The sequence below is a fragment of the Gorilla gorilla genome, chromosome 2 (genome assembly GCF_029281585.2).
Source record: "Gorilla gorilla gorilla isolate KB3781 chromosome 2, NHGRI_mGorGor1-v2.1_pri, whole genome shotgun sequence".
In the NCBI taxonomy this organism is placed as follows: domain Eukaryota; kingdom Metazoa; phylum Chordata; class Mammalia; order Primates; family Hominidae; genus Gorilla; species Gorilla gorilla.
The window spans coordinates 153,170,604-153,184,136 of NC_086017.1; the positions used below are offsets into that span (position 1 = coordinate 153,170,604).

At 39.1% G+C, this 13,533-nt stretch overlaps 1 protein-coding gene across 21 annotated transcripts in view; it reads right to left on the bottom strand.

Annotated features, from left to right (window-relative positions):
- Positions 1 to 13,533, bottom strand: part of TFDP2 (transcription factor Dp-2) — a 194,010-nt gene that overhangs the window by 34,302 nt on the left and 146,175 nt on the right. For all 21 annotated transcript variants that reach the window (XM_019024018.4, XM_019024017.4, XM_055383127.2 and 18 more), the window contains 2 exons: positions 8,597 to 8,718; positions 7,120 to 7,167 (listed from right to left, as the gene is read on the bottom strand). In XM_019024018.4, the coding sequence (XP_018879563.1) occupies positions 7,120 to 7,167; positions 8,597 to 8,718 (170 nt within the window). The remainder of the gene's footprint in view (positions 1 to 7,119; positions 7,168 to 8,596; positions 8,719 to 13,533) is intronic.

Below are 13,533 nucleotides of genomic sequence, written 5' to 3' on the forward strand. Positions count from 1 at the left end.
ATGACTTCTATTATAGTTTTATCTATTTTGAACTTTAAATTAAAATCATATAGTATGTACCCTTTTGTATCTGACAACACTATTTGAGAGATTCATTCACACTTTTCATGTGACTGTATTTCATTCATTTCATTGTATGAATACATTGCAATTCATTCATCCATTCTGCAGATGGGCATTTGGTTTGTTTCTAGTTGAAGGCTAATAGTGTTTCTATAAACTTTCTTGTACATGCTTTTGGTGAATGTGTGCACAAATTTCTGTTGAGTATACGCAAGGAACAGAATTGATGAGTTACGGGTATGCGTACATTCAACTTCAGCAGACACTGCTAACTCCCAATATGACTGTACCAGTTTATCCTGCCACCAGCAGTGTATGAGCATTCTAGACGCTTCATATCCTTGCCAAACTTAGCACTGTCTATCCTTTTCATTGTAGCCATTCTGATGGATGTAAAGTGGTATTGCACTGTGGTTTTCATTCGCATTTTTCTAATGATTAATGCTGATAAGCACTTTTTCATGTTTACTGATCTGTTTGTATTTTTTGCTAGAATAAAAAAATTCTGTTCATTTTTATATGCCCTTATATCCAGCAACCTTGCTAAATTCATTTTTCTCATAATTTGTCTGTAGATTCTTTTGTTTTTTCTTGGGATACAATCACATCATCTGCAAATAGTGCCATTTTATTTCTTCATTTACAATTCTTTTATTAAGGCTTTCCATTTTGTTTCTTGGCTTACTGCACTAGCAAGAATTTCCACAATACTGAATAGAGGTGGTGATTAACTAGGGATTCTCCTTGTTTCTTATGCCAAGTTGAAAGCTTTTTATTCACTACTAAATGTAATGTTTGCTGTCAGATTTGTGTGTGTGTGTGTGTGTGTGTTTTTAGCCAGAGTCTCACTCTGTCACCCAGGCTGCAGTACAGTGGTGTGATCTCTGCTCACTGCAGCCTCTGCCTCCAGGTTCAGGCAATTCTCCTGCCTCAGCCTCCTGAGTAGCTGGGACTACAGGTGCGTCCTGCCACGCCCAGCTAATGTTTTGTATTTTTAGTAGAGACTGGGTTTCACCATGTTGCCCAGGCTGGTGTCGAACTCCTGAGCTCAGGCGATCCACCCACCTCAGCCTCCCAAAGTGTTGGGATTACAAGCATGAGCCACTGCGCCTGGCGTGTGTGTGTGTGTGCGCGTGTGTGCGTGTGTGTGTGTTTTAAAGACATTCTTCTCGGCCGGGCGTGGTGGTTCATGCCTGTAATCCCAGCACTTTGGGAGGCCGAGGTGGGTGGATCACTTGAGGTCAGGAGTTCAAGACCAGCCTGGCCAACATGGTGAAATCCAGTCTCTACTAAAAATAGAAAGAAAAAAAAAAAAAAAAATTCGCCGGGCATGATGGCAGGTGCCTGTAATCCCAGCTACTCCGGAGGCTGAGGCAGGAGAATCACTTAAACTCAGGAGGCACTGGTTGCAGTGGGCCAAGATTGTGCCACTGCACACCAGCCTGGACGACAGAGCAAGACCCTGTCTCAAAAAAAAAAAAAGAAAAGAAAAAGACATTCTTCTCATTCTGTCACCCAGGCTGGAGTGCAGGGGCCTGATCTTGGCTCATTGCAGCCTTGACCTCCTATACTCAGTGATCCTCCTGCCTCAGCTTCCCATATAGCTGGGACTACAGGAGTATACCACCATGCCTGGCTAAGTTTTGTATTTTTTCTAGAGATGGTGTTTTGCCATGTTGCTCAGGCTAGTCTCGAATTCTTGGGCGCAAGAGAATCGCCTGGGTTGGCCTCCCAAAGTGCTGGGATGCCAGGCGTGAGCCACCGTGCCTGGCCTGCTGTTGGTTTTTGCCAATTGTCTTTAACATTCTAAGTTCCCTTCTATTACTAGTTTGCCACTTACCATAATGAGTAGAGTTTAATCAAGTCATGTGCTTTTTTCTGTATCAACTGATCATAACATTTTTCTCCTTTATTTTGTACAAAACCCTAGATTCTCAGCCTCCTGCCCACAAACAGCAAACGACCCCATATCTAAAAGCTATTGTGGAAGTCCCTCAACTTTCTGAGGTTCTTCCTGCTCTAGTTTTAGCCCCTCTAGTTCTCCTGCCTCAGTAGATTTCTGGTATCTTCAAATAAGACAATCCCAGCTATTCTCTGCAGCAACACTAGACTGCTGCCAAGTTATTTCATTAAAATAAAAATTCTGTTTTCATGTTTTAATATCTTGAAGAACTGTTTTTAGCAATCTTTTTTTTTTTTTTTTTTTTTTGAGATGGAGTCTCACTCTGTCGCCAGGCTGGAGTGCAGTGGTGCAATCTCGGCTCACTGCAACCTCTGCCTCCCAGGTTCAAGCGATTCTCCTGCCTCAGCCTCCTGAGTAGTTACAGGCACGCGCCACCATGCCCAGCTATATTTTGTATTCTTAGTAGAGACAGGGTTTCACCATGTGGGCCAGGATGGTCTCGAACTGATCCGCCTGCCTCAGCCTCCCAAAGTGCTGGGATTACAGGCGTGAGCCAACACGCCCGGCCGGCAATCATGTTTTAAACTTCATAGAATGATTTCTTCTTTGCTTCTTTTCCATAGGATCTTCTTTTTCTTTCATGAATATTATCTCTTCTCAGGAACCTTCAGACCTCTCAAAGGGTGATAATTACAACTTTATTTTATTGTTCTTTTTTATCTTACATCCTCTTGGGTCATAACTTTTGTTTATTCATCTTGTTCCTTTTCTTTCATCATAGTTTTCCAAAAATGTCCTGTTCTTTCATGTTCACGAATGTTGGATTCAAGTTTTCAATATATAGAGTTTACATGAGCTTCTTGTATGCAGGCTTGTTTTCCTAAGAAAGTTCCCCCACTTGTGGAGGGCTAACCACAACTTCTGTGGATGTGAGTGGGCCATGCTGGCAACAAGCTTAACTTCAGGTTGTATTTGCTGCTAAGCAGGCAAGCAGGCAGCCAGTCTGGTCTCTCTCTCTTCCCACAAATACAAATGCCAGTATGAGGAAAACCTGTTCTGGGGCATACTAAAATTCTTAAACCAGCTGAAGCAGGCAGTTGTTTCCCTGGGATCAGTTCTCCAAGTTTCAGCCCTGGGGGAGAAATGTTTTTGGGGCAACTGCTCTGTGTATGGAGGTGGGAATAAGAGGTACAAGGGGATTTGAAGGGTTGGGATGGTTCAGCTGGCCCAGCTGCTAAAAGTCTTTATTCAATCGCCCTCCTTACTTCCTCCAACAATTCATTCTTGCTTTCTACACAGGTCAACTTTAAGCCTGGAGCCTCTCTGTGACAATGTAGGGTACAATGGCTACCATTTCTGATGCTGACTTCTTCCACGCAATATGCGATGTAGATTTCTCTACTTTCACTTTTCATTATAATAACACTAGCTTTCATTTTCTAGTTGGAAAATCTATACCCCTATCATTTTTTACAGCACTTTTACAGATTTACTTTAATTATTATTATTATTATTATTGAGACAGAGTCTCGCTCAGTCGCCGGGGCTGGAGTGCAGTGGCACGAACTCGGCTCACTGCAACCTCTGCCTCCTGGGTTCAAGCAATTCTTGTGCCTCAGCCTCCCGAATAGCTGGGATTACACGCATGTGCCACCATGCTCGACTAATTTTTGTATTTTCAGTAGAGACAGGGTTTCACCAGGTTGGCCAGGCTGGTCTTGAACTCCTGACCTCAAGTGATATGGCCACCCTGGCCTCCCAAAGCACTGGGATTACAGGCGTGAGCCACCATGCCCAGCCCCTTTAATTATTTTTTATACTAAAATTTCAATAAGATCTTAGCAGTGGGCATGAGAGAGGTAGGGAGTAAACATGAGACGGAGTCTTGCTGTGTTGACCAGGCTGGAGTCTCACCCTGTTGCCCAAAATGGAGTGCAGTGGTGTGATCTCGGCTCACTGCGGCCTCCGCCTCCCGGATTCAAGCGATTCTCTTGCCTCAGCCTCCTGAGTAGCTGGGATTACAGGCACCCACCACCATGCCCAACTAATTTTTGTATTTTTAGTAGAGACAAGTTTCACCATAAAAAACCTCAGCCTCTCAAAGTGCTGAGATTACAGGTGTGAGCCACCGTGCCCAGTCTGTGGTTTTATTTTCTTATTTAGGTTTTAGCTTCTTAATTTAGCTCCTTTGATAAAGAATGCTTCCTCCTGGTTTCTTTGTTTGGTTTATGAACTTATAGAGTGTTTACATCCTGTGGCCAAATTTTGATGTTATTTGGAAAGAGAGGGTCTTGGTGTTTGAAAGAGCTCAGGTTCTAAAAAAATGTATAAACCCTATATATTTAAGATTTAAATAGAGAGCTTCCAATTTAAGATGGACTGGGCTGGGCGCGGTGTCTCATGCCTGTAATCCCAATTCTTTGGGAGGCTGAGGCGGGCAGATTGCAAGGTCAGGAGATCAAAACCATCCTGGGCTAACACGGTGAAACCCTGTCTCTACTGAAAATACAAAAAATTAGCCGGGCATGGTGGCACACGCCTGTAATCCCAGCTACTTGGGAGGCTGAAGCAGGAGAATCACTTGAGCCCGGGAAGCGGAAGTTGCAGTGAGCCGAAATCACACCACTGCACTCCAGCCTGGGCAACAGGGTGAGACTCCATTTCAAAAAACAAACAAACAAACAAACCCCACTAATATACTATGGTTTGAAAAGCATGTTAACATTTTATTAATTATTTCCTTTGAAGTTTCAAAAGAATTACACCCAAATAATAAAAAAGTATTTTTCTTTCTTTCCAGGCACGTGACTAGAATCTACAAACCATCTTTCGACATTTTCCCAATAAATTTTTTTATGGTTTACAAAAGTAATATACAACTTAAATGTATAGTATTGTATCTCAAGTATAAATTGTAATAAATGTATTTCATTTTAATAAGGAGTTATATAAAATATATAGTAAAAGTTTCATTTCTTGTTAAAAAGAGAGTCAACCAGAACATTTAAATCAACAAAATATTTCAGTCATGTTTATAAAATTAACCCTTGACCTAATTAGCAAAAAAGTAAAAAAATAAAGAAAAGGCCAGGTGTGGTGGCTCATGCCTATAATCTCAGCACTTTGGGAGGCCAAGGTGGGTGGATCACTTGAGGTAAGGAGTTAAAGACCAGCCTGGCCAACATGGTGAAACCTCATCTCTACTACAAATACAAAAATTAGCTGGCACACGCCTGTAGTCCCAGATACTTGGGAGGCTGAGGCAGGAGAATCACTTGAGCCTGGGAGGCAGAGGATGCAGTGAGCCAAGATTGCGCTACTGCACTCCAGCCTGGGCAACAGAGTGACACCCTGTCTTAAAAACAAAAGAGGCTGGGCGTGGTGGATCATGCCTGTAATCCCAGCAATTTGGGAGGCCAAGGCAGGAGGATCACTTGAGGTCAGGAGTTTGAGACTAGCCTGGCCAACATGGTGAAACCCTGTTTCTACACAAAGACAAAAACCTGCTGGGCATGGTGGTGCATGTCTGTAATCCCAGCTACTCTGGAGGCTAAGACAGGAGAATCGCTTGAACCCAGAAGGTGGAGGTTGCAGTGAGCTGAGATCAAGCCATTGTACTCCAGCTTGGGAGACAGAGGAAGACTCCATCTCAAAAAAAAAAAAAAGAAAGAAAAGAAAGAAAGAAAGAAGGAAGGAAGGAAGGAAAGAAAGAAAGAAGAAAAAAAAGCATAAAGAAAAAAATGAAACACCACTGTGCTAAATCTTACTCATTTAGAACAAGGAATAAAGAAAAATACATGTAGCAATCTTCGTGGTTTGACAGAGGGTGGTGGGGATACATTACACAAAAGTTATATTCAAAACTTTTTTTAAAATGATAAAAAAAAATGCTAGGAAAAAAAGCCACTGAACCAAATGTAGAAAGAGAAAGTTGAACCAATGGCTACACTATAAATTTAACCTAACACTTTTATGTGTTCTCACTTATAGATCTTTAGAATTCTTACTTACAAAGGAGAATAAAGAGAATCTTGGTTTTTGTACTGTTTGCAGTACAGAGGTGCCACCAATCATAACTGACAAATAGTTCCATTTTAAGGCCTTAAACATTGCTAAATACATCTGCAAGAACTTGTTCTGTTGCCCTTTCGAAGAATAAACACCAGTAAAGACCAGTTTGAGTTGGAAAGAGGACTTTCTGTTAGAGAGTAAAGAACATTTCATTTCTATGATACAGCAGCTCTTCAGAAGTGATTGTATCTGTTGAAAATGATTAGGACCAAGAAGCAAGCAACAAAAGCCACCAAGGAACTGAAACAGCACTAGTGTCAGGGCAAGAAAACACACATCCTTTATACATATTCCCATGGTTCTCACTCAGAACCTAGTCACTTTCATTTTAGACTGAATTCTAACATATTTGGCCATCTAGTTTCTCAGGGCACAGCAAATCAGAGATAGCAAATTAGAAAATGTAGGAGTTTCTGACATGGCAGGCATTTATTTTTTACTTAACAGACTACAAGTGATTCTGATGCACAGCCAGAATGGAGAAGCCACTGTCCTAATATTCTAAGATAACATGAACTTTCCTTATGCCCAACATATTGCTTAAGAAACAAGCAAGTTTATTATGATTTATAAATGTTTTAAGAAAAACTTAGCCGGGTGTGGTGGCTCATGCCTGTAATCCCAGCACTTTGGGAGGCTGAGGCAGGAGAATTGCTTGAACCCGGGAGGCAGAGGTTGCAGTGAGCCAAGATCACGCCACTGCACTCCAGCCTGGGTGACAGAGCAAGACTCCATCTCAAAAAAAAAAAAAAGAAAAAAGAAAAAATTGTTGAAGTCTGGTCATGTTAGGGTAATGTGGAGTATTCACTTTGATAGAACTCTTCATTTCCCAGATGGAAAGAGGGGAGAGACTAAAGGACATACTACCAATAGTCAATCTGCTCACAGCGTAATTTCTACTGAAACCATACAGATACTATGAGTGAACTGGGGCACTCAATGCAGAATGAAATAATGGCAAGAACTGAAAGAAGTTAAAGTTACATGAAGAAAAACATCACATTAAACCAGAGCAGTGGCAATGCCAACAGCCTCTCTATATAGCCAAATCTTCCAAACAAAATAGTTAGACTTATACTCACCTTTCTGAAAAATCAGAGTCTATAAATTTTCTAGCCCGTTTTCTATCACTGAAAAGGAAAAAAGATAGCATAAAAACAATACATACTTAAATACAATTTAATTTCATTAATACTTTATTATAACTTGTCTAAAATTATACACTGAATATATTCAAAGACTAAAACTAACAAATACAAAGATAGGTACATAAAATGAATCTTAATTTTGTCATGTGAACAAGGTATCACAACATAATCATAAGTTGAAAAGAGCTCAATGACTAGTTAGAGAGGAAAACACTGCAGACTTGCAAACAAGATAGAGAAAAATTTTCTTCACTCTGCAAAATACTGACTATAAAAACACCAGACAATCCTGCCACCTCCAATATAAAGCACAAATGGGGCTGAAAACATCCAGACCCTGGTCATTTCCAAAGTGGGCTAGCACTGCTGGCAGAGGCTTGGCTTTCACGTTATAATCTTTCAAGGCTAAAGAGAAATCCAGGGTAACCTTAGATCTACATAAGAATGTTCATAAGGATTGAATAACACCCATAGGATTCCAGGTAATTCTGTCATTTCAGCTCATTTGATAATGGAAAAGTATGCATATACAAAACTCTTCTGTCTTTAATGTATTTGTGTTTGTACATGTGTGTAGGCATATATTTATGTATATTAATATGTATGCATATTAAAGCACTTTGCCAGGATTATTAATTCACTTAATATCCTTGAAGCAAGGAGATTCTTACTGAACTAAGATTTACCATCTGCTTGCTCAAACTCACATATGACAGAATCACCAATGCAGTATTCCACCATGTAAATAACTTCTAAAGTAACAAAATGTCTAAGGTAACAAAATGAGGTTTTGAGTAATTTATCTTATTTATTTTTCTTTATGGAAGTATGAGGTGCTAAAATGATAAAGAGTGGAGAAAGGTATAAGTATTTTACAGGCAAAGATGAAACATATAGAAGTTTGTACTAAAAGTGACAAATTAGTAACAGAAGGGATATTGATTCAATTGTTCAGCGTTTAAAAAGAAGAGGAAATTTAATAAAAAATTTATTTGGCCTCTTTTCCTACCCTTTTCTGGTTTTTATGGAAGTAATTCATAGGGAAACTTCTGGGTATAGCCAACACTTACTATTTAACTCCTTTTCTGTGTGAGTTAAAAATATATAAAAATATAGTTTTTATATCTCCAAAGCAGTTAAATGTTATAATAATAAAAGTAGTCCTATTCCAGAGTTTAAAAAGTCACAGGGTTTAGTTATGAGTTACTGTACTGTTTTTTTCTGTTTAAAAAGTTATTCCAGAGATTATTTATATCTAAGATATAAAGTGAAATAAAATAGGTGATTTTAAAGGAAAAACATTTGTTTTTAAGAACTAAACTAAAACAAGAACAGAAGACAAGATAGTAAGAAAAAAATGTCTAAACTTTTTTTTTAAGGTTTTAAAAATAGTAACTTGCAACACTCTTACCCAGGGACCCAGCCAGTAGCTTCTGCTATGTGTGTCTGAGTAACCATTGCTGGTGCAGGGGTATATGGACTCCCAATCAGAACACTTCCTGAACTGGTTAGTCTCTGTGGTGTGCTTATAATCTGTAAAGTTAGGAACAAAGAATATAATATTCTTAATTATTAAGAAAAGCCTACAGGCAGAAAATAACATTGATTGCTAACCTACATATGAGGAAACCTTGCTGCCTAAAAGGCACTTAATGTCAGTCATCTAAAAATATAAGCAATGCCTTTGATTTACTTATATCCTAGGATCTTAAAGCACAAGTATCCTGAATACTGACATGAGGTCACAATGCAGGTTTCAGCAAATAAATGGCAATTTGGAAGGATTAAGTAGAGAACTGATAATGCTTTAAAAATCAGAAAAATGAAAAGCTTTCTTTGAAACTGAGGAAATGAATTGCAGTACAGCTTGATTTACTAGAACCAGGCCAACAGCAAATCACACTTCCACAGTCCATCATACAGTATACACAAAGATACTATCCAGCTTGGATTATTATATAGATGCAATTTTATCCTTTTTTAAAAGAGTATTGGACCGGGAGTGGTGGCTCGTGCCTGTAAACCCAGCATTTGGGAGGCCGAGGTGGGAGGATCACCTGAGGTCAGGAGTTCAAGACCAGCCTGGCCAACATGGTGAAAACCTATCTCTACTAAAAATACAAAATTAGCCAGGTATGGTGGCGTGTGCCTGTAATCCCAGCTACATGGGAGGCTGAGGCAGGAGAATCTCTTGAACCTGGAAGGTGGAAGTTGCAGTGAGCTGAGATCACGCCATTGCACTCCAGCCTGGGCAAAAAGAGCAAAACTCCATTTCAAAAAAAAAAAAGAGTATTCAAGTTATTAAATACTCTTTGAAGACAGTTTAAAGACCATAAAACATTCTACCATGTGGATTTATTATTCTCTATTAGATATATATGCATTTTTAATTATTCACTGTTATAAAGAATGCTGTGATAAACATTTTTGTACAAAGATCTTGCCCTTAATTTCTATTTCCTAAGGCTAGACTCCAGAAAGGGGATTAATGGAACCCCTAAAGACTTTTTTAGAAAGGTACCTTATATGTGTTACCAGGTCTTAAAATTTTCACTGGTTACAAAACAAAACATGTTTTTCCCAAAGACATTTATAATAATTAATACAAAAAAACTAGCAGCCTAGCAATAGCTTTAGAAGTATTTTCATGTAAAAAAAGGGGAAGAGGCATGCTCCGGTGAATGGGGATATTAATGAAACATGACTGGCCCCTATTTGGATAATTGTTGAAGCAACTGCTGGGTATATAGTTCTATTTTTGTAAAGTTTTGAAAGTGTTCATGATAGTAGTTTTAAGTCCCAACTGAGAGAGAAAAATATCTACAGGGACTACAAGTAATTGTTAATAAGTCCTCAAACAAGAGAAATAGTTCTATTTCTACTGCCTTATGAAAGACAAAATGCTAATTAATTTTTATCTCCCTGACCAAATGAAACATGTTTCTGCAGCCAGGGTGAATCATTAAGTTCATTGCTAACTTGCTCCATACATAACTGAAGGGAAGGATTAATAAGCATTTCAAGCTCTTTATTTGCATTTGAAGGAAAGAGTCAAACAATAACCTCTGAAGCATAAAAATAGTTCAGACCTAGTTATTAAAGTCTAGTCAACATTTATTCATTTACCAAGTATTTAAGAACCTTAGTTAGAGTCTGTTTATGTTTGACTATGTTAGTTTGGGGCTAGGAAGATGTTAGTACTTAGAAATGTTTATGAAATAGTTTCAATCCGTTCATTCCATAGTTTAAAAAAATAAAAACAAAAGTTAATAATACTGACAGATGTCTGGAGAGTTCTGATTATGTACAATACACCAAGGGTATTAAATAAGGCACTCAGAAGTTTGCCTCATGAGAAAACATAAAAATAGACAATGTGTCTGTACCTCTCATCAAATTCTGCCTTGCATTCCAAGTATGCTTGCACTTCCCACTCCACACGTCTGGTCCCACATCCCCACTTTCAGTGCATCCCCCATTTCAGTGCAGGATCTTTAGGGGTGGCGAGTACCTTGCTAAACTATGTCCTCTGCAGGGTTTAACACAGTGGTAGGGGATGCTCATAGCAAAGGTATAATAAATATTTACTAACTGGGATAAAATACTCAACTTTTAAAATAATAGGGGAAAAAGTAACTTCATTTATTGATATGCTAAAAGGTTTATATAAAATTCACTAAAAAAATACAGCATAGTTTCCACCAATCACTACATCACATTCTCTATCATGCTGACCTTGGATGGACAACTTATAAAGAAAAATGTGAGTTATTTGATTAGCCTCTGGTCAACCCTATTCCTTGAACAGCAGTGTCTACAAAGCTATTCTAAGCATTCCAATTTACCCTTGAAACAGATTGTATTACTACTGCAGTATTTCTACATGGTATTAGCAGCCTACATGCTTGGTTTTGCTGATTTACAGGACTTTGTAGAAAAAAAAAGGAGCTGGGCATGGTGGCTCATGCCTGTAATCCTAGCACTTTGAGAGGCAAAGGCAGGCGGATCATTTGAGGTCAGGAGTTCAAGATCAGCCTGGCCAATATGGTGAAACCCTAACTCTCCTAAAAATACAAAAATTAGCTGGGCGTGGGGGTGGGCACCTATAATCCCAGCTACCTGGAAGGCTGAGGCAGGAGAATCACTTGAACCCAGGAGGCAGAGGTTACAGGAAGCAGAGATCATGCCACTGCACTCCAGCCTGGGCGACAGAGTGAGACTCCATCTCAAAAAAAAAAAAAAAAAAAAAAAGAGAGAAAGAAAGGAAAAAAACAGAGGAGGAAGGGAAAGAGGACATAGAGAAAAACTGGCTATCTTTATGAAAATGACTTTGAAAGTGAATTCTAGTTTACATTTTCTTTTTTTCCCTCCCTCTTTGTCAGATTGTTAGCTACGGCTGATCGGAGAGTGATTAGCAACACTCTGCTCCTTTCTCTTAGCACAGGGCCCGGTACATAGCAATTCCTTAATAAACATTTCCTACATGAACAAATTGGAGAGATGACGCACCTGAATAGGAAAGATAAGGCCTAAGAGTATGTGAGATACAGTAAGTTCCTAAACTAGGATAATGAGAGTGAAACGTAAGAAATAAAACAGAAGGAAAGTCGGTAAGACTTGAACAGCCACAGAATATAAGAAAATTGGTTTACAGGGTGATGAGCCGGTCATGCTTTCTAACCCTGAACCTTAATTTTGAAATCCCAGGCCAGGCACAGTGGCTCACTCCTATAATCTCCACACTTTGGGAGCCTAAGGCAGGTGGATCATTTGAGGTAAGGAGTTCGAGACCAGCCTGGCCAACATGGTGAAACCCCATATCTACCAAAAATACAAAAAAAATCAGCTGGGTGTTGCGGTGCACGCCGGTAATCCCAGCTACTCAGGAGGCTAAGGCAGAAGAATCGCTTGAACCTGGGAAGCGGAGGCTGCAGTGAGCTGAGATCGTGCCACTACACTCTCCAGCCTAGGTGACAGAGCAAGACTCTGTCAAAAAAGAAAAAAAATTTTGAAGTATTAAAGTTGGAGGTAAAAATATACTTTTAATATTCACTTGATATGCTAATGGAGTTTTAAATTTCAGAGTCCTCCTACCAAAAATCCAGACATCCTTAACTTAAATGTTATCATGTGGTTTCTCTGACAATAGAATTAGTTACTCTGGGAAAATCACATAGCAATTGAACATTACTCTGAACATTTTCCTGCCCTCAATCAACATATTTTATGTGCTACTGCCATCTACAGTTAAAAAAAGCCAAGAGAACATATGTATTCTAAAGGGAAAAAAAATTACAAAATTTTAAAGTGGTATATTAAGAGATTTCACTATTTGATGGAATTTTGGTTTTCACTATAAGAAGCATGCAGTTTTTACTCTTCTAAAATAAGACAGCCATGAGATTATCTTATACAGTTGACCCTTGAACAACATGGGCTTGAACTGGGCAGGTCCACTTATACATGGATTTTCTTCCACTTCTGCCACCCCTGAGACAGCCAGACCAACTCCTCCCTCTTTCTCCTCCGCAGCCTACTCAACGTGAAGACGTCGAGGATGAAGACTTTTATGATAATCCACTTCCACTTAATGAATTATAAATGTATTTTCCTAATGATTTTCTTTGTAATATTTTTTCCCTAGGTTACTTTATTGTAAGAATACAGTATACAATACATATTAACATGTGAAATAACATTAATATAACATAAAATGTGTTATCCGATTATTTATGTTATAGTAAGGCTTCTATAGTCAATAATAAGGTATTAATAGTTACATTTTGGGGGAGTCAAAAGCTACCCATGGATTTGTGACTGCACAGGGGCTGTGCCCTTATCCCTTGCATTGTTCAAAGGTCAACTGTATAAATAATCTTAAGATCTATAACATACAACCATAAGACAGCCTGTAAGAAAAGGGCAAGTATCTCAAACTAAAATAGGTACTGCTTAACTAGTTTCCATAACCACACAAAACTTTTCATGGGGCCTTTTGAAATTTCTATCTACCGTTAAGATTTGGCTTCCAAAAGACATGTAAAGTTCAAAGGGCAAGCACAAAAAGAAGGCTAAGAAGCAAATGGGTGAGTTTTTAATGCAAGAATTCTTTTTTTTTTTTTTTTTTTTTTGAGACGGAGTCTGGCTCTGTTGCCTAGGCTGGAGTGCAGTGGCGTGATCCCAGCTCACTGCAAGCTCCGCCTCCCGGGTTCACGCCATTCTCCTGCCTCAGCCTCCTGAGTAGCTGGGACTACAGGCGCCCGCCACCACGCCCGGCTAATTTTTTGTACTTTTAGTAGAGACGGGGTTTCACCTTGTTAGCCAGGATGGTCTTGATCTCCAGACCTC